The sequence below is a fragment of the Sporobolomyces salmoneus genome (assembly GCF_050403485.1).
Source record: "Sporobolomyces salmoneus JCM6883 DNA, S_salmoneus_JCM6883_v1_ctg4, whole genome shotgun sequence".
Taxonomy (NCBI): Eukaryota; Fungi; Basidiomycota; class Microbotryomycetes; order Sporidiobolales; family Sporidiobolaceae; genus Sporobolomyces; species Sporobolomyces salmoneus.
Genome location: NW_027481159.1, coordinates 200,691 through 216,308, shown reverse-complemented (window position 1 = coordinate 216,308; position 15,618 = coordinate 200,691). Strand labels below are relative to the sequence as shown.

Genomic DNA, 15,618 nt, shown 5'->3' with positions numbered 1-15,618 from the left:
CACTTCGAGTTCCCGTCTCCTCAAAGCCTCAAAGTCTCGCCGGCCCTGACTCCGAAGATGCCCACAGTCGATCCAGTCGTCGTCTCATGCCCTGGCAAAGTCCTCATCGCAGGAGGATATCTCGTCCTAGATCGAAGTCACCAAGGCTTCGTCATTTCTACTCCTTCTCGATTCTACACGGTCGTACAAGAAGAAGAAACCTCCTCAGCTCATACTACCAGCTCGGGAGTGACCGGAGAGGGAGAGAAGAGGGTGAAGTTGTCAGTGAGGAGTCCTCAGTTTGATGATGGTCTTTGGGAGTATGAAGCGTTGAAACGAGATGGGGAATGGATGATCGATCAAGTGGACTCTCAAGGGTACGTTACATAGCTTCACTTTGCTCCTATCGCGTCTTGGGAGTGAGAGATTCACTCCTCATTGATCACTGACCTCTTTGCTCAACGTGTCGCAGTTCGGCGAACCCATTCGTACGTCTGTCATTACAGGCTACTCTCAAAGTCGCGACGGCAATCAATCCTGAGGTGGAAGTCAAGGATTTGTTGATTACGATTGTTGGATCAAACGATTTCTATTCTCAATCCCGCGATGTGCGTCCTCCTCCCACCTCTTTCCTCTCCCGATACGTTACGTTCGAGAGACTGAAGTCTCGATGATCCGCGTACGTGCAGGACCTTACGCCAATCCCGTTCGCCCCACTGAATTGCACGATCAAAAACGTCCATAAGACGGGACTCGGTTCCTCGGCCGCGATGGTCACTTCTCTAACCTCCTCCCTCTTCCTTCACTGGACATCACCACAGTCCTCCTCCGACCCATCACCAGAGACGGTTCAATTGATGCACAACCTCGCGCAATATGTTCATTCTCTCGCACAAGGGAAAATCGGGAGTGGATTCGATGTCAGTGCTGCAGTGTACGGAAGTCAGGTCTACAAGAGGTTCGACGTCAAGTGTTTAGGGGATCTACTAGAAGGGGATAAGAACGCTGAGAACAAAGTGAGTCGACAAAAAGAAAAAAAAGAAATTTGTTCTTCCTCGGGTTCTTCACTCACTCATCTCTGCTTCTTCCCGAGCTTAGATCTCTTCCCAATCGCTTCTCTCCGTTCTCTCCCCCTCCCTCAACCCACTCTGGACTTCCCCCTCCTCTTCCGCGAACGTTTCCCCCTTCTCCCTCCCTCCCCATCTCACTTTGCTCCTCGCCGACGTCGACGCCGGTTCGAACACTCCTTCGATGGTAGGTAAAGTGATGGCGTGGAAGAAGGCTCAACCGGAAGAAAGTGAACGAGTTTGGGGGGAATTGAGTAGGGCCAACGAGGAATTGAGGGAAGTGTTTGAGGAATTGAGGAGAGAGTCAGAAGGGAATGGAGAGTATGGGAAGAGGGTCGAGGAATTGTCGAGAGTAAAAGCGGAGGAAGTGAGTTCGCCTCTCTGGCCCTGCTTTCTTCGTTCCGTTTGAAGTTGGCGCTGATTCGCGTTGTTGTTCGATGAAGTGGTCCTCCTCCTCCTCATCCACCTCGTTCTCGAAAGCGACGACAACAATCCTGAGAATTCGGAAACTCATGAGAGAAATGGGCGAAGCTTCTTCGGTCCCTATCGAACCTCCTTCGCAAACGAAACTACTAGATGCCGTTTCGGAGATCGAAGGAGTTGTTGGGGCTGGAGTGCCCGGAGGTACGTTTCCTAGCAATCCTTGAGGTCTCGAGCCCGTTCTTCGGGAAGATTGAGCATTGACTCGGGTTTTCCTCTGGATCGTTTGATCGTACAGCTGGTGGATTCGACGCAATCTGGGTTCTCTGCCTCACTCCTCCCAGTTCCTCTACTTCGACAGCGGAATCTACCCCGCTCGAAAAAGTTGAAAGACTCTTGAAATCCTGGACTGAAATGTCTGTTCGACCTTTATCTCAAAACGCCTGGACGAGGGGAACCGAGAGTGGAGATGGAGAAGGTAGCGAGAGAGGGTTGGTTAGAGAGAAGTTGGGGGAAGTTGAGGGGTTGAGGGAGGCGGTCGAGAGGGTGAAAGCGCAGACGAGGAAATAGATATATGAACTATGAGTAGGAATCGATGTCGAATTCGTGATTCGTACGTCGTCATGCTGAGAGAGTCGGTTCGGAGGTGTTCATTCAGGACGATTTGCGTTTCTTCGTTAAGGTTTTCGTTCCGTTTCCTGTGTTCTTCCTCTTCCCTTTCCCCTCCACCTCCTTCTCTTCCTCTGCGCCATCTGTACCACTCTCCTCTTCCGATTTCCCCAGTTCTCTCTCGATTCCCCAACTGAACAGGGCCATTTCGAGCCTCTCCATTGATTCCCATCCTTCCTCCTCTTTCCTCTCCATCATCTTCTCCCTGAAACCCTCCCACGCTTTAACCGTATATTCCCGTTTCGCCGGTCGTTCATCCTTGGCGTCATCCGAGCGAGAATGAACAAATTCGAGAGCTTGATCACTCATGAACGGTTCGTTTTCCGGGTCGAAAGCCGCTAGGATTCCCGACGCAGTGGCAGGTCCGACACCTTTGAGCTCACAGAGTTTGTTGAGGAGTTGTTTAGACGAGTCGGGCGAGAGGGGGAAGAGGGAAGAGTCGAAGGAAGTCGAGGAATCGATTGAAGCGGAAGAGTTGGACGCGATGAGGGATTCGAGTCGAGGTCTCCATTTGCCGCGCTGTGCAGACCCCGAGTTACACTATCAGTTCCTGCGAGAACGCACGGAGCAGAATGAGTGAGGGAGTCGGAGAACTGACGGAGAGTTTCCATTGCATCAATTTCTCTAGTTCTTCCTTCTCCAAGTAATACAGCTTCTTTCCATCTTCTCTACGTCTGTTCAGGGTGTCGCGTAGTTCAGTTCGGTACCACTCGTCGAGGTCGACGAGGTTGGAGGATCGAGAATTAGAGGATTGTTTCGTTGTAAGCGAATTCGCGTACCGAGCAAGTGCCCCTTCGAGGGTAGCTTTCGAAGGCATCCAAAAAGGTCTAGCTGAGCTTATCCCGCGATTAGGTGAAGAGTTGAGAGCAGAAAATGATTTCATCATTTCTCTCTCCTCTTCTTCTTTCTCCACTCACTTTCAGACTCGCCAAAGGATGTCCGCCACCTACGATCCTACCGCTGTTCGAACTGCGACTGTAGAGCGCAAGACTTCCGAGACTTCTATCCAATGCACGATTACATTAGACCATCAACCTGGAGTCAAGCAACAGATTGAAGTCTCTACTGGGATTGGATTCCTAGACCACGTACGTACACACTCGATACTCACCGTTGATCCTTCAGGCGGGCTGATCTCGTCGAGAGTCGTTTCCGGAGTAGATGTTGACCGCCCTCGCGAAACATGGACAAATGTCTCTCTCTCTCAAATGCAAAGGAGATCTCTGGATAGATGACCACCACACGGCCGAAGATTGTGCCTTAGCACTTGGGGAAGCGTTCAAATTGGCTTTAGGGGAAAGGAGAGGGATTAGGAGGTATGGAACTGGATTCGCTCCTTTGGACGAAGTGAGCTTTCCTTCTCTCTCGTTTCACCCATCTGCGGTACCGGGGAAAGCAGGCTCACGATCATTGTTTGTGACGATAGGCGTTGGCTCGAGCAGTACTCGATATTTCTTCTCGACCTTACTTCTGTGGAGACCTTCAATTAGTGAGGGAAAAAATCGGGGACTTGTCAACGGAAATGATCCCTCATGTCTTTGAGAGTTTCGCACAAGCTGCTGGAGTTACTTTGCATGTCGATGTTATTAGAGGGAAGAACGATCACCACAAGTAAGCTCAATTTGTCATCCCCTTTTTCTTTCTCGTCTCGTTCGGTTCTGAGGCAGAGGAAGGTCACTAATCGGTGATTTGTGAATGATAGGGCTGAGGCAAGTTTCAAGGCGTTAGCGTTGGCCATTAGGGAAGCGATCCAAAGGGACGCATCTGGAGAGGTTCCTTCGACAAAAGGAGTTTTGGCAATCTAGACGATCAAGACGTTTTGTTTCGCATATCCTCATCATCGATCTTGAAATGTTCATATATCCTTCAGACGAGTTCTTAGCCGTCGAAGGAAGATGTGAGAGGTGCTCGGGGTATATCGAAGGTCTCTTCTGAGTCCTTCTTCCCTTCTGCGAACTTCTTGATCTCCCTTTCTCGCGTGATCTGATCCGAGTCAATCCTTCGGGTCGTCTCCCTTTCCTTATCTTCCCTCTCTGCAGCCTCCTCGAACCTCGAACGTTCCGCTACCGCCGCAGACATGTCCGCTTTTCGTCAACTAGGCTCACGCTCAAATCCCTTGCACTTTCGAATTGCATTCTCGAGTTCAGCGCGTTCGACGCAGACGAGCCTTACTAGACTACTCCTTTCGCATGAATTGTAGGTTCCGATCGCTATCGCCGAGCAGAGCAGTGTCCTGTGCCGCAGACGAATTGACCCAACGATTTCGTCAATTAGGTCGAGACTTTCCACAGTTCCAGCGATAGCGAGCCTGAGCTACTGCTCATTGGCACTTTCGAGCTTCCTTCACACTCGATCAGCTCGGCTTCCCATCAGTCGCGGTAGTCTAAGCTTTTCGACGAATAAACAGCGGGATCTCGAAACGAAACTGCCTGCCGTCACGATCAAGGAGAGGTACGAAACGAGGAATGAGACTGACGGAACCGAGAGACTTGGAGCTTCAAATCGTGTGGGAGAGAAAACAGAGACAGAAGGAAACCAAGTGGCGGGTAAGAACGAAGTCCGCAAGCAAAAGTGTCAAAAGGTGAGGCTTCGAGCTCTCCCGGTGGGGCTTTCTTCGACTGACGATCTTCTGTTCTGTCGTTGATAGAGCTGTAAGAGCTGCTCGAGAGTGAAGTCGAAGGGAAAGGAGGGAATAAGGAACCCGTAGAAGATGTTTCTGTCGAGAAGGTTTTGTTTCGTTGCCACTTCTTGCTGCAATCTTCCCGGTTTAGAGAAAGTTATTCCACCTTGTCCGTTGATCCCGCTGAGTTTGATTATAAGTGGACGTCCGTCGAATACCTGCAAACAGAAGCGGGCCTTGTACGAGAGACGCGAGGAAATGCAGAATCTGCGGAGCCCGATCGTCGCGCCTCCGAGCGAGGTATGGTCTCAATGGGCGAGACTGGCGAGTCAGAACGATGTTCAAGCCCTATAGATATGTATGTTAGCTCCTCCAGAGGTCGGACGAATGCGAACGGACGAAGTTTGTGCAAAAAGAGGAGAATCGAACTTGGACTGACGGCGAACTCAATCCTGAATGAGTCGACGAGCCCGAGCAGCAGATACAGAGTAGCCGAGTCAATCGAGACCAATCAAGCGCCAGAACGAGGAGACAAAAATTGACGGAGATGAGGAAAGAGCCAACCCGAGAGCGAGAAATGATTCTCATCTCGAACATCTCACAACATGCAGTCATTCCGAACAGGTAAGCTCTGAAACTACTCCAGTGCGATCCTATAAGCTCACACGGATCTCCTCCCATGCTAGGTCTCGCTCCTACTTTGCGTCAAGTTGCCCCTCGACCAGCAACCTCGATCCTGACCCGTTCCATCGCCACCTCTTCCTCTCGCCCTGCGTCCCCTCCAGTCGTTCGAACTTCCCAAGGTACGACACTCGCCGAAACTGCTCGACCGATCTCGCAGGAGGACGCGAATCGAGCGTTCGATTTGGCCAAAGTTGGTTCGAACCAATTGTCGCTTGAAACTCCGAGGAATGGAGTAGAGTACGCGTTGGGAACGATGGATAAGATTGTGAACTGGGCTAGACAGGGTTCAATGTGGCCGATGGTGAGTCTTTGAACACTCCAACTTCCAATCAGATCTTTATCGTTTCATCTCTCGACTGGACTGACCTGCTATGTTCGATTTGAGTAGACTTTCGGATTAGCTTGTTGTGCAGTAGAGATGATGCACATGGCGGCAGCTCGTTACGATCAAGATCGTCTCGGAGTAGTTTTCCGTGCTTCTCCTCGTCAAGTCAGTCTCAACACTCTCCTCACCTCTCGAGCTGAACCTGTGAGACTGATTTTGTTTCGTCGTAGTCGGACATCATGATTGTCGCTGGAACTTTGACCAACAAGATGGCTCCCGCTCTCCGTAAAGGTAAATTTTACTTCCAGTTTTCACTTTCTCTCATTCGCTTTCGATCTGTTTGCTGACTCTCGCTTACTCTACTCTGCTCCTCAACCATCATCACTTCTCGCTCGACCTCAATACATCATTCTCTGTCTGTTACACCCATACTCGATTACCGATCCTCAACCTCCGCACTTCTTCACACTCGCCTCACTTTCACTCGATATAGTGTATGATCAAATGCCCGAACCTCGCTGGGTCATTTCGATGGGATCCTGTGCGAACGGAGGAGGGTACTACCACTACTCGTACTCTGTCGTTCGGGGTTGCGATCGAATCGTCCCTGTCGATCTCTACGTTCCCGGTTGTCCTCCTACTGCTGAAGCTCTTCTGTAAGTCTCAACGACGTCTCCTGTTCTGTAGCTGTATGATGGGGTACAGGGGCTGATGAGTTGGATGGCGATGTGTATAGTTACGGAATGCTTCAATTACAGAGGAAAATGAGACGCTCGAGGCGTGGAGTTCAATGGTACAGGCGTTAAACCCAGTACCTAACGTCTTCAGAGGAAATGGCCGTTTGCCGATCCACCTACACTAGGTTGGTCGTCGATAACCATTTCTTAGTCTTTTCCCCTTTCTTTCGTTTTCGCCATTCCACCCTTCGGCTTCTCCCTTCTTTCTTCGACCCCGAAAACCCCACAAGGAGAAGTAGTACCTCTCTCTCTCCTGTCTTCTATCTGTCCTTGTATATTGCCCTTTTCGCTTGCTTGATTCTTCCCGTACCTCGCTGTCATTACATCAAATTTTCGATTTCATTATCTTTGGCTCTGCGAGACCACACCGCGCACAAGGGCCTCTTTTGACAGCTACTAGCAGCCGCCGATCAATGCAGTCGAGCAGTAACAGCGAGAACAGCGTTGCGAACTTCTTTATGACTTTCCGTCTCATCGCTTGCACTCACTCATCCCTCACTTTCACATCAATCCTCGCCATACAAGCTAGACTCGACTGATCCGCACTAACAAGCGCGTCTCCTCTCGACCGTCTCGTCTCCGGCGCCCTTCGAATCTCCCAACACTATCCTCTCTCACTCTTGATCTCCCCTCTCCCTCAGCCTCTATGTCATTCTTCGGCCGTCCCGCCGAACCAAAGGACATTGAAGTCCCGAACCTACCCTCGGACTCGACATCTCAACTCGCGTTCTCGCCCACGGCGGATCTGTTAGCGGTCGCGAGTTGGAACAATGAAGTGAGGTTGTATGAAGTGAGTCCCCAAGGACAGGCGGTCGGGAAGGCGAGTTATAGTCATGAAGGTCCGGCTTTGAGCGTGCAGTGGTCCAAAGTGAGTTTCAACCATTTCGTTCGAGGAACGAGGTTGTGAGGCTGATTGATCCTCGCTGAATGTCTGTACCGTAATTCATTAGGATGGTACGAAATGTATCTCGGGAGGAGCGGATAAGGCAGCGAGAATGATGGATGTTACAACTGGTCAAACCCAACAAGTAACGTCTCTTTCTTCCTGTTCTCGCTCCCTCGAGGCCCCACAGCTCATGCTTGAATCGTGGAACAGATTGCTCAACATGACGAACCGATCAAATGCGTGAAATGGTTTGAAGCGAATGGACAAGGGATGTTAGGTTAGTTCTGACTTTGCTCTCGTTCAATTTTTGTTCGAGTTTTCAATTGATTGACCTCGACTGCCGCTTTCACAGTTACGGGTTCATGGGACAAGGTCAGTCATTTGCGACTTCGTAGTCACTAGGCTATACTGACTACCACGGGCGCGAACTGACAGACATTGAAATACTGGGATTTACGAACCCCAAATCCCGTCGCGACCGTTCAACTTCCTGAACGATGTTACAGTACGTCTTCTGTCCCTGTCGCTCTCTCCCATCTCACTCACTAACTTTCACTCGGATGTGCTATCGTAGCTCTGGACGTTCAATACCCCCTAATGGTCGTCGGTACGGCGGAACGACAAATCCAAATCTTCAACCTGAACCAACCTACGCAAGCGTTCAAAACGATCACGAGTCCGTTGAGGTGGCAAACTAGGGTGATTAGTTGTTTCCCAGATGCTACCGGGTATGCGGTCGGAACTATCGAAGGAAGGGTCGCAATTCAGTAAGCGTTCTCTCTTTCTCTCTCTCTCTCTCTCTCTCTCTCTCTCGCTCTTTGTACTTTTTCGACAATCGAAACGGAAACGAGTGCGACGACAAACTGATCAACTGACTGGACGTCTGTCTGTGTGCTATAGACACGTGGATGATAAAATGGCTTCCTCAAACTTTACTTTCAAAGTATGTTTGTTCCTCTGCCACTGTCTCTCCTTCACTCAATCCTAACTCTCTCATTCGACTCGTCATAGTGTCATCGTAAAGACGAACCGGCCCCCTCGAAATCTTCTACAGTCTACGCCGTAAATGATATCTCTTTCCATCCTTACGGGACTTTCTCGACGGCCGGTTCGGATGGTACGATCAACTTTTGGGATAAGGAATCAAAGACTCGACTCAAGAGTGCGTTTCTCTCTTCTCCCTTTTCTCTTCTCCTGTTCTTCCCGCTGATGAGGATGGTTGGTGGTGGTGATTGTGAGTGAGTAGCATTCGAAAACAAAGGAGGACCGATCGTTTCAACCTCGTTCAATCACACCGGAAGGATCTTTGCGTACGCCGTCACGCAGGATTGGTCAGGCGGTCATGCGAAACATAAACCTGATTTCGTTAATCAGGTCATGTTGCATGCTTGTAAAGAGGAGGTAAGTCTCAACCACTTCCCCACTTTCTCTCTCTCTGGAGGTTGCCTCAAGACAGAGAGGAGAGACTGATGATGGTTTGTTTTGCTTCGTGCGACAGGAAGTTAAAAAGAGGAACAAGAAGTAGGGGTAACGAGTTGTGATGTGTTTTTTCGCAATTCACTCGAGAAATTGTATCTCTCTCTCTCTCTCTCTCTTTGTTCGACGGGGAGTGGAGTAATGTCTGCGAGAGAGAGAAATGCATGCGAAAAATTGCGAGTAAAGAGGAGAGTGGAGTGCTACACAAAAACGACTAAAAAAACCCAAAGAACGAGAGAGAGACTTATACAGCAGGTACCGATCCTTCCACGGCGAGAGGACCTTCAGAGGGTACTAGGTTTCCATGTGAATCTCTTCTTGCTCGGCTATAACTCCCAGTCACAACTTGCATCAGTAACCTTTTCCTTCCTCCGAAAGTGAGCGAGCGAGTGAGGGTAGAGAGGTACTCACAAGAAAGTATAAGAAAGTGTCACTTCCCTCACATCCTTCATCAATGGATCATCTACGAAATCTCGATCGATGAAGAAGAATACTGGGAGGTCTACTTCTTCTCCAGCGAGGATTCGTTGTTCTTCGAAACAGAAACATTCTACTTTTGCGAAATACGGTGCGATCTGAATCATCACACGTACGTCCTTAATCATCAGCACTCGCTCTACTCACGACACGCTCAAGGTGGATGGAAGGAGGAGAGAGGAAGGGAGAGACTAACGTTATTCGGTGTCACGTTATAAGTCGCAATCCCAATAATATCCTCTTCACTCAAATTCTTCGCCGTATAAAACGCCAACGCCGTTTCCCCTGGCAAAACTCTCACTTCCTTCTGTTGCGGTGTGAACGTCCACGGTAGGGAATCACTCGAATCGGCATTGAATTCAACTTTGATCCTCTTGTCCAAATCCGTACGAGCTACCAATCTCTCCTTCAAGAATTTCGAAGGGTCTGTGACGGGAGTACCGGCGTAACCCGTAGTCGAACAGAATACTCGGTAGAGGGGTACGGCGAGATACGAAGAAGCCGTTACGAGGAGGATCGTTGCGGCCGAATAGAGGAGAAGGGATCGGTTCCGTTCTTTGTAGTGCGCTTGTTGGGCGCGTCGGTATTGATCTCGGGAATGAGGAGGGGGTGGTGGTGGTCGTCGAGAGGGTGGAGGAGGCGATGGAGAGGAGGAAGAAGGGGAGAGAGATGTAGATGAGAATTGGAGGAGGGCGTTCGGGAATCGACTCAGTCGGGTTATCCGTACAGGACTTGGTCGGACCGTTCTTCGAGCTGATAACAGTGCTGTTCGGCTCAACATGGTCGGATAAAGATGAGGGTTGGAGAGACGAAAGGCGTTCGGAGTTTCGAGGATTCTTTTTTGATCTTCTACAGTACTCTTCACTTTCTCGCTCTCCGACCTCTCGAAACCAATCAGAGAATGCCACCAAGATCGAATTCATACAATCATGCAGCGCGTAAACGTACCTCTACTCTCCCCGCTGCTCTCCGTACCGAATTAGAAGAACTAGGAAAGATCGCACCTTTACCTTCGAAAGCCGGGAAACTAGGACGTAAGGATAGGAGAAAGGACAAAAGGAACGAAGCGAAAGTGAATCGGGCGAAGAATCAACAGAAACGAACGAGATCAGAGGTTGAACATGAAGAATCGAATGCGGCGCCACCTCGACCTCAGAAGAAACACAAGGATGAACCAGTCGTCACTAAGGATACTAAGAAGGAGAAAAAATCTGTTAAGTTTGCGGGACTCGAAGAAGAACCCGCATCATCTCCTCCTCCAGCTCCTCAGAAGAAACAAACTCCACTCGAGAAACTTCTCGCGAAACAACAAGGAGGAGGTAAGAGCGGATCGGGAGTAGATGTCGTAGCGAAGAAAGGAGGAAGGAAGAACATGACGGATGAGGATAAAGAGATTGCGTGGTTGGAAGCGAAATTGGGATTGCAGGGACCGGAGGGTCAGATGACCAAGAAGGATAAAGGGAAATGGAAGGAAGAGTTCGCAGAGGATGGTCTAGACGGTAAGTTCTCTCTCTGGCTCGCGAGGGTGAGCTGTTCAGTCTGATGAGTTTGGTTCCTCGCGAATAGAATTATTCGAAGGAATGGACGACCTCGAAGCGGCTGCGTTCGGCGATGGCAACAAGGTAAAGGATCTCGTACTATATCGTGGAAGCCGCCTAGTCTGACTCATGTTTGCGTGATGCAGGATTATGCGAAACTGTTACGAGAATCAGGAGAATTTTCAGATCTCGAATTCGACCTCGAAGAAGGAGAACGAGACGACGGAAGTTCAGAAGACGAGTTTGCGGGGATGCAATCAGATGACGAAGAAGAGGGTGGTATGGAGATGACCTTTGGCGAGGATGACGGAGAGGGGGAGGTCGATTTGGACGAATCGGAGGAAAATTCAGATGAACATGATGCGATACTTGAGGAGCTCGAGCTGGGAGATGAGGACGAGGAGATGGGCGATGAAGATGATAGTGAGGAGGAGGACGACAGTGAAGATATCGAATCAGAATTCGACGGATCCGAATTGAGTTTCAACGAAGGTGACGAAGAAGACGAATCTGGTGCGATGACCATGACCTTCGGAGGAGGATCAGAAGAACCCTCGGCTCCCGTTGCTTCCGCCTCCGACGCTTCAAGCTCAACTGGTCGATACGTTCCCCCTCACCTTCGAAACAAAGAAGCAGTTCCCTCTCCCGCCGCTTCGACCTCCGCTCCATCCACCGCAAAACCCTCTGATTCCCTCGAAGCCCCTCCCGATGATCCTCGTCTCCGCCGACTCCTCAACGGACACCTCAACAAACTTTCCCCCCAAAACATTTCCACGATCAACGATTCACTCCTCTCGTTATATTCTTCCCATCCTCGAGCGATCGTTTCCTCCGTCTTGACTTCGCTCCTCCTCGGGATCGTCAGTGATCGCGACAACTTGGGGGATCAACTCATGATCACTTACGCATGTCTCGTCGCGGCTTTGTTCCGTACGATCGGGATCGAATTCCCCGCTGGAGTTCTCACCCACTCGATCACTCTCCTCGACAAATCTCTCGCGAAAGCGGACGCTGCTACAGTCGAGTCAACGAAGGAGGAAGAAGGAGGGTTCGAAGGGAAACCTGGATCGAAACAAGCTCAAAATTTGGTCGCGTTCTTGAGTGAATTGTATAATTTCGGAGTGATCGGGTGTGGAGTAGTGTATGATTTGATTAGGCTGTTTATCGAGAGGGGAGAGAAAGGGTTGGGGGAATTGGAGGTCGAGTTGTTGAGTAAGGTCGTAAAACGTGAGTTTCTTCGAGGCTTGTTCAGTGAACATAAAGTGGATTCCCTTTACTCACTGTCCGACTCGTCGTGCCACAGGGTCTGGTCAACAACTGAGAGGAGATGATCCGAGCGCTCTCAAGGAAATTATCTCGATGGTCAAACAGAAAATGGTTGGAGTCGACCCAAACTCGATGAAGTGAGTCTCTCGTTTCCTCTCCTTACTGTCTGTCGGTTGTCCGTCTGCTCTTCACTGACGATCTCGTTGGTCTCGCTTTCACAGCTCCCGCACTAAATTCATGATTGAACAACTAACAAACCTCAAGAACAACAAATTACCGAAACTCGGTGCAGACGGAGCGGTCGACAATTATTCCGGATTGAAGAAGTACCTCGTGTCGCTCAACAAGAAACGAGCTTCAGGTGAGCTTTCTCTCCCCTGTATACCCTTTTTTCTCTCTCAAGGTCGAATACTTACTGTCTTACGACATCAGGCGCAGCACCCGATGCCCTTCGCGTTTCCCTCTCCGAGATACGTTCCTCCTCGACTCGCGGGAAATGGTGGCTCGTCGGAGCCGCTTGGTCCGGAGATCCCCTACTCGAAGCCCAACAGAACGGAGGAGTTTTGGGAGAACAAGTACGAACGAAAGAGACGAAGAACGATGAGAAGTTGGTTAAGTTGGCGAGGAGTCAGGGGATGAATACGGAGGTGAGGAAAGGAGTTTTCAACGTACTGATGAGTTCCGAGGTGAGTCCCTCTCAGGTTCTGGTTCGTCTTAGCTTTCGATGGACTCAGCTCGATTGAGTGTTATAGGATTACGTCGATGCGTGCGAGCGATTACTGCAGCTCGGGCTTTCGGATGTTCAACAACGAGAAATCGCTCGAGTTCTCCTCCAATGCAGCGGAAATGTACGCCTGTTCTCTCCCGCTTGACAGCGGCTAGACACATTGAACTGATTCCTTTTCAATGACGCTTGTAGGAGAAAGCCTACAATCCTTACTACACACTCGTCGCTCAACGACTCTGTCTAAAATCTCACTCGTTCCAAATCACGCTTCAATACCTCCTGTGGGATTTCCTTCGAGACTTAGGCGAGAAGAAAGTCGGAGGAGAAGAACTCGTCAAGAACATGCAAGACGACAGCGCGAACGCGACTCACAAGGTCCCCGAGCGGAAAGTGAACAATTTGGCGAAACTTTACGCTTGGTGCGTCGCGAAAGAAGCTCTAAGTATCTCTATTCTCAAGGTGAGCTAGCTTCTCCTCAGTACCCGAGACGACCAAGTATTGAAGGGGTTCACTCTCGTAGCCCGTTCCGTTCGCGACCGTGATCCCTCAAACTCAAACCTTCCTCTCGACATTCTTCACCTACGTTTTCCTCTCTTCTCAAACCGCCTCTCCCGCGTTCGTCCTCCCCGCAAAGTCTTCTCGTCGAGATCGAGAAGCGGTCGAACGAATCTTTGTCAAAGCGGCACCTCACGGTTCACTCCTAAAAGGACTCGGATTCTACCTCGAAGCTCACGGAGAAGAACTCGTCGAGAAAGCACGCAAGAAACTCGGAGATCAAGAGAAATCAACCGTGAAATTCGCGATGAAGGTAACGGCGGAAACTCTTTCAGTAGGTGGAATCGTCGATGTTTGATTCTTTCACAGTGTTGTCACTTTCGTACCCATCTTCAAGGTTTCTCCTACTTTACCGAGAATCAATCTCATCCCGTTCTTCATTCCGAAATCGAGTGAGATTGAGCGTTTCGATCTCGCGCCTCCTCCTCCTCTGTTGATCGAGAATCTTCCACGGAGATAAGTCGTGAGAGCGAAAAAGAAGCAAATCATGCTGAGTAACCGGAGGGGGTCGGTCGAGTAGTGATGTCGAAGGTAAGATGCGATTGTCGTTATCGGATTCGAGGAAGAGGGTTTCGTCGTGGTCGTCGTCGCCGACTCCGGATGGGAGCGAGAGAGATAACTCGTTAGAGACGACCGCAGTCCGGCGAATCCGCTTGGCGAAGGTAGCGAAGGAGGTAATGCTGAAGTGGGAGATGTCGCAGAGGAAGAGGAAGAGGAGGAAGATGAAGACGGATCGGAAGATGTTGTCGATCCATTTTTCGGGATTCCGTTCCCATTCCCATTTCGAGTTGAGCGTTTCTTCTTCTCCGGTGACGAGCCACTCGACGAAGTAGGTGAATGTTCGTCCCTCGCTCGACCCTTCCCTTTATCCTGTTTCGATGAGGAACGAGTTTCGCGTTTGTGCGCGGCTTTGTGAGCTTCGATCTCTTTTTGACGTTGAGCTTTCGCCGCGATGGAATTGATCTCGTCTTGTCGTATTCGAGAGAGACGATTGAGTGTCGCCTATCGCCAAGAGTTGGTGGGGTCAGCTCTGTCGAACGGGCGCCTCGAGTTAAAAAATGAAGAATCAGTTCAGGAGAATTCACCTCGACTCTTTGATCCGGTACCCATCCCCCGTTCTCGACACTCTGCAATCTGATGAAATCTCCCGCTGCTTCCCAGTCCTCCAATCTCGGTGAGATGCACAACACGAGAAGATCGAGGAGTTTAATCCAAGATTTGACGAATTGTCTCCTCCCTTCACTGCTCCCCTCTTTCCCGTCGATTTTGGGTTTGAGGATACTCGATCCATTCATTCCTTGACTCGTCGTACCCATTCCATCAAGAGGTAGCTCAGTCTCCCATTCTTCCGGGCCAATCGATTCAATTTCCTCCCAAACGATCCTTTCCAACTCCTCCGTCGTAGATCCAATCCACGCTTCCGCCATACTTCTCGCCAACTTGACTTCTTCTAATTTAACAGCGGCTAGACAAAGAGCCGTAACGATCGAGGGATGAACGAGAGAGACTCGAGGGGAAGGGACGATTTCTCCTCCTCCTTCTGTGTCTGTTTCTAGTTCATTCGCTTCCGGTTCGACGAGAGCGGTCCATAGAGATCTGATGAGTTGATCCGGAGGGAGATCGAGTAACGGAGTGAGGTTTGAAGCGGTAGATTGAAGTGGGGGGGAAGGAGAGGAATGAACCGTCGCGAGAAACGTGATCCTCAGGATCTCGAGTTTCCTCTTGAGGTCCACATGAGCTGGGATAGCTGTCCCTTGGGACAAGGCGTCGCTCCATGAGGACGGTGAGGAAGGAGGGAGGGATTTGAACGCGAGGGAGAGAGATGAGGCTGTTGAGGAGTAATCGCGGAGGAGGAATGAGCGGCTCGCTGCGTTGTAGTGTTTACGTGCTGTAGAAGTTGTGGTGTTGGGCGTCGTGCCGTTCATGATGGATGCGAAGGAAGTGAAGGAAGGAAAGATTCGGGTCTCGCCGTGCAAGAAGCCGGTCTCTCTGAACAAATTCTCGCTACTCTCTGCACGACTCGGGCGGTGGTAAAGGTAAGAGACTAATAAACATAAGATATAAGGGGGAAGCTAAGAAGAAGGGGGTCAATAGAAAGAAGGAACAAATTTTTCTTAAAAACCCTGGCCGGAGAGCGAGAACACAGTTGCGAAGAGAGAGAAAGGAATCCACCCAGAGAAGAATCGTAAGCA

General features: G+C 50.2%; 8 protein-coding genes across 8 annotated transcripts; 5 read left to right on the top strand and 3 right to left on the bottom strand.

The window, feature by feature from the left end:
• Window positions 1-57: 57 nt before the first annotated feature.
• Window positions 58-2,036, top strand: ERG8 (phosphomevalonate kinase; the record flags this gene model as incomplete). The annotated part of the gene is made up of 6 exons (XM_076629139.1): window positions 58-356; window positions 452-587; window positions 669-995; window positions 1,078-1,413; window positions 1,490-1,670; window positions 1,765-2,036. The coding sequence occupies 6 exons, from the start codon at window positions 58-60 to the stop codon at window positions 2,034-2,036; spliced, it is 1,551 nt and encodes a 516-aa protein (XP_076490786.1).
• Window positions 2,037-2,120: 84 nt separating this feature from the next.
• On the bottom strand, window positions 2,121-2,952 carry JCM6883_001544 (uncharacterized protein; the record flags this gene model as incomplete). Its single annotated transcript, XM_076629138.1, has 2 exons — window positions 2,121-2,654; window positions 2,734-2,952. 2 exons carry the CDS (start codon window positions 2,950-2,952, stop codon window positions 2,121-2,123), a joined length of 753 nt encoding a protein of 250 aa, XP_076490785.1.
• Window positions 2,953-3,070: 118 nt separating this feature from the next.
• Window positions 3,071-3,940, top strand: HIS3 (imidazoleglycerol-phosphate dehydratase HIS3; the record flags this gene model as incomplete). Its single annotated transcript, XM_076629137.1, has 4 exons — window positions 3,071-3,223; window positions 3,297-3,482; window positions 3,562-3,746; window positions 3,838-3,940. The coding sequence occupies 4 exons, from the start codon at window positions 3,071-3,073 to the stop codon at window positions 3,938-3,940; spliced, it is 627 nt and encodes a 208-aa protein (XP_076490784.1).
• A 1,420-nt stretch (window positions 3,941-5,360) lies between these two features.
• JCM6883_001542 (NuoB/complex I 20 kDa subunit family protein) lies at window positions 5,361-6,570 on the top strand (the record flags this gene model as incomplete). The annotated part of the gene is made up of 6 exons (XM_076629136.1): window positions 5,361-5,379; window positions 5,442-5,740; window positions 5,828-5,929; window positions 5,995-6,055; window positions 6,258-6,420; window positions 6,501-6,570. The coding sequence occupies 6 exons, from the start codon at window positions 5,361-5,363 to the stop codon at window positions 6,568-6,570; spliced, it is 714 nt and encodes a 237-aa protein (XP_076490783.1).
• A 577-nt stretch (window positions 6,571-7,147) lies between these two features.
• JCM6883_001541 (WD40 repeat domain-containing protein) lies at window positions 7,148-8,912 on the top strand (the record flags this gene model as incomplete). The annotated part of the gene is made up of 10 exons (XM_076629135.1): window positions 7,148-7,369; window positions 7,452-7,529; window positions 7,598-7,664; window positions 7,740-7,759; window positions 7,823-7,892; window positions 7,962-8,154; window positions 8,288-8,330; window positions 8,399-8,549; window positions 8,634-8,788; window positions 8,886-8,912. The coding sequence occupies 10 exons, from the start codon at window positions 7,148-7,150 to the stop codon at window positions 8,910-8,912; spliced, it is 1,026 nt and encodes a 341-aa protein (XP_076490782.1).
• A 195-nt stretch (window positions 8,913-9,107) lies between these two features.
• Window positions 9,108-10,121, bottom strand: COX11 (Cox11p; the record flags this gene model as incomplete). Its single annotated transcript, XM_076629134.1, has 3 exons — window positions 9,108-9,189; window positions 9,275-9,438; window positions 9,537-10,121. The coding sequence occupies 3 exons, from the start codon at window positions 10,119-10,121 to the stop codon at window positions 9,108-9,110; spliced, it is 831 nt and encodes a 276-aa protein (XP_076490781.1).
• Window positions 10,122-10,241: 120 nt separating this feature from the next.
• Window positions 10,242-13,724, top strand: SGD1 (Sgd1p; the record flags this gene model as incomplete). Its single annotated transcript, XM_076629133.1, has 9 exons — window positions 10,242-10,839; window positions 10,907-10,962; window positions 11,025-12,105; window positions 12,182-12,281; window positions 12,366-12,505; window positions 12,577-12,830; window positions 12,897-12,992; window positions 13,064-13,330; window positions 13,392-13,724. The coding sequence occupies 9 exons, from the start codon at window positions 10,242-10,244 to the stop codon at window positions 13,722-13,724; spliced, it is 2,925 nt and encodes a 974-aa protein (XP_076490780.1).
• A 5-nt stretch (window positions 13,725-13,729) lies between these two features.
• Window positions 13,730-15,351, bottom strand: JCM6883_001538 (uncharacterized protein; the record flags this gene model as incomplete). The annotated part of the gene is made up of 2 exons (XM_076629132.1): window positions 13,730-14,428; window positions 14,512-15,351. 2 exons carry the CDS (start codon window positions 15,349-15,351, stop codon window positions 13,730-13,732), a joined length of 1,539 nt encoding a protein of 512 aa, XP_076490779.1.
• Between the last annotated feature and the right edge of the window lie 267 nt (window positions 15,352-15,618).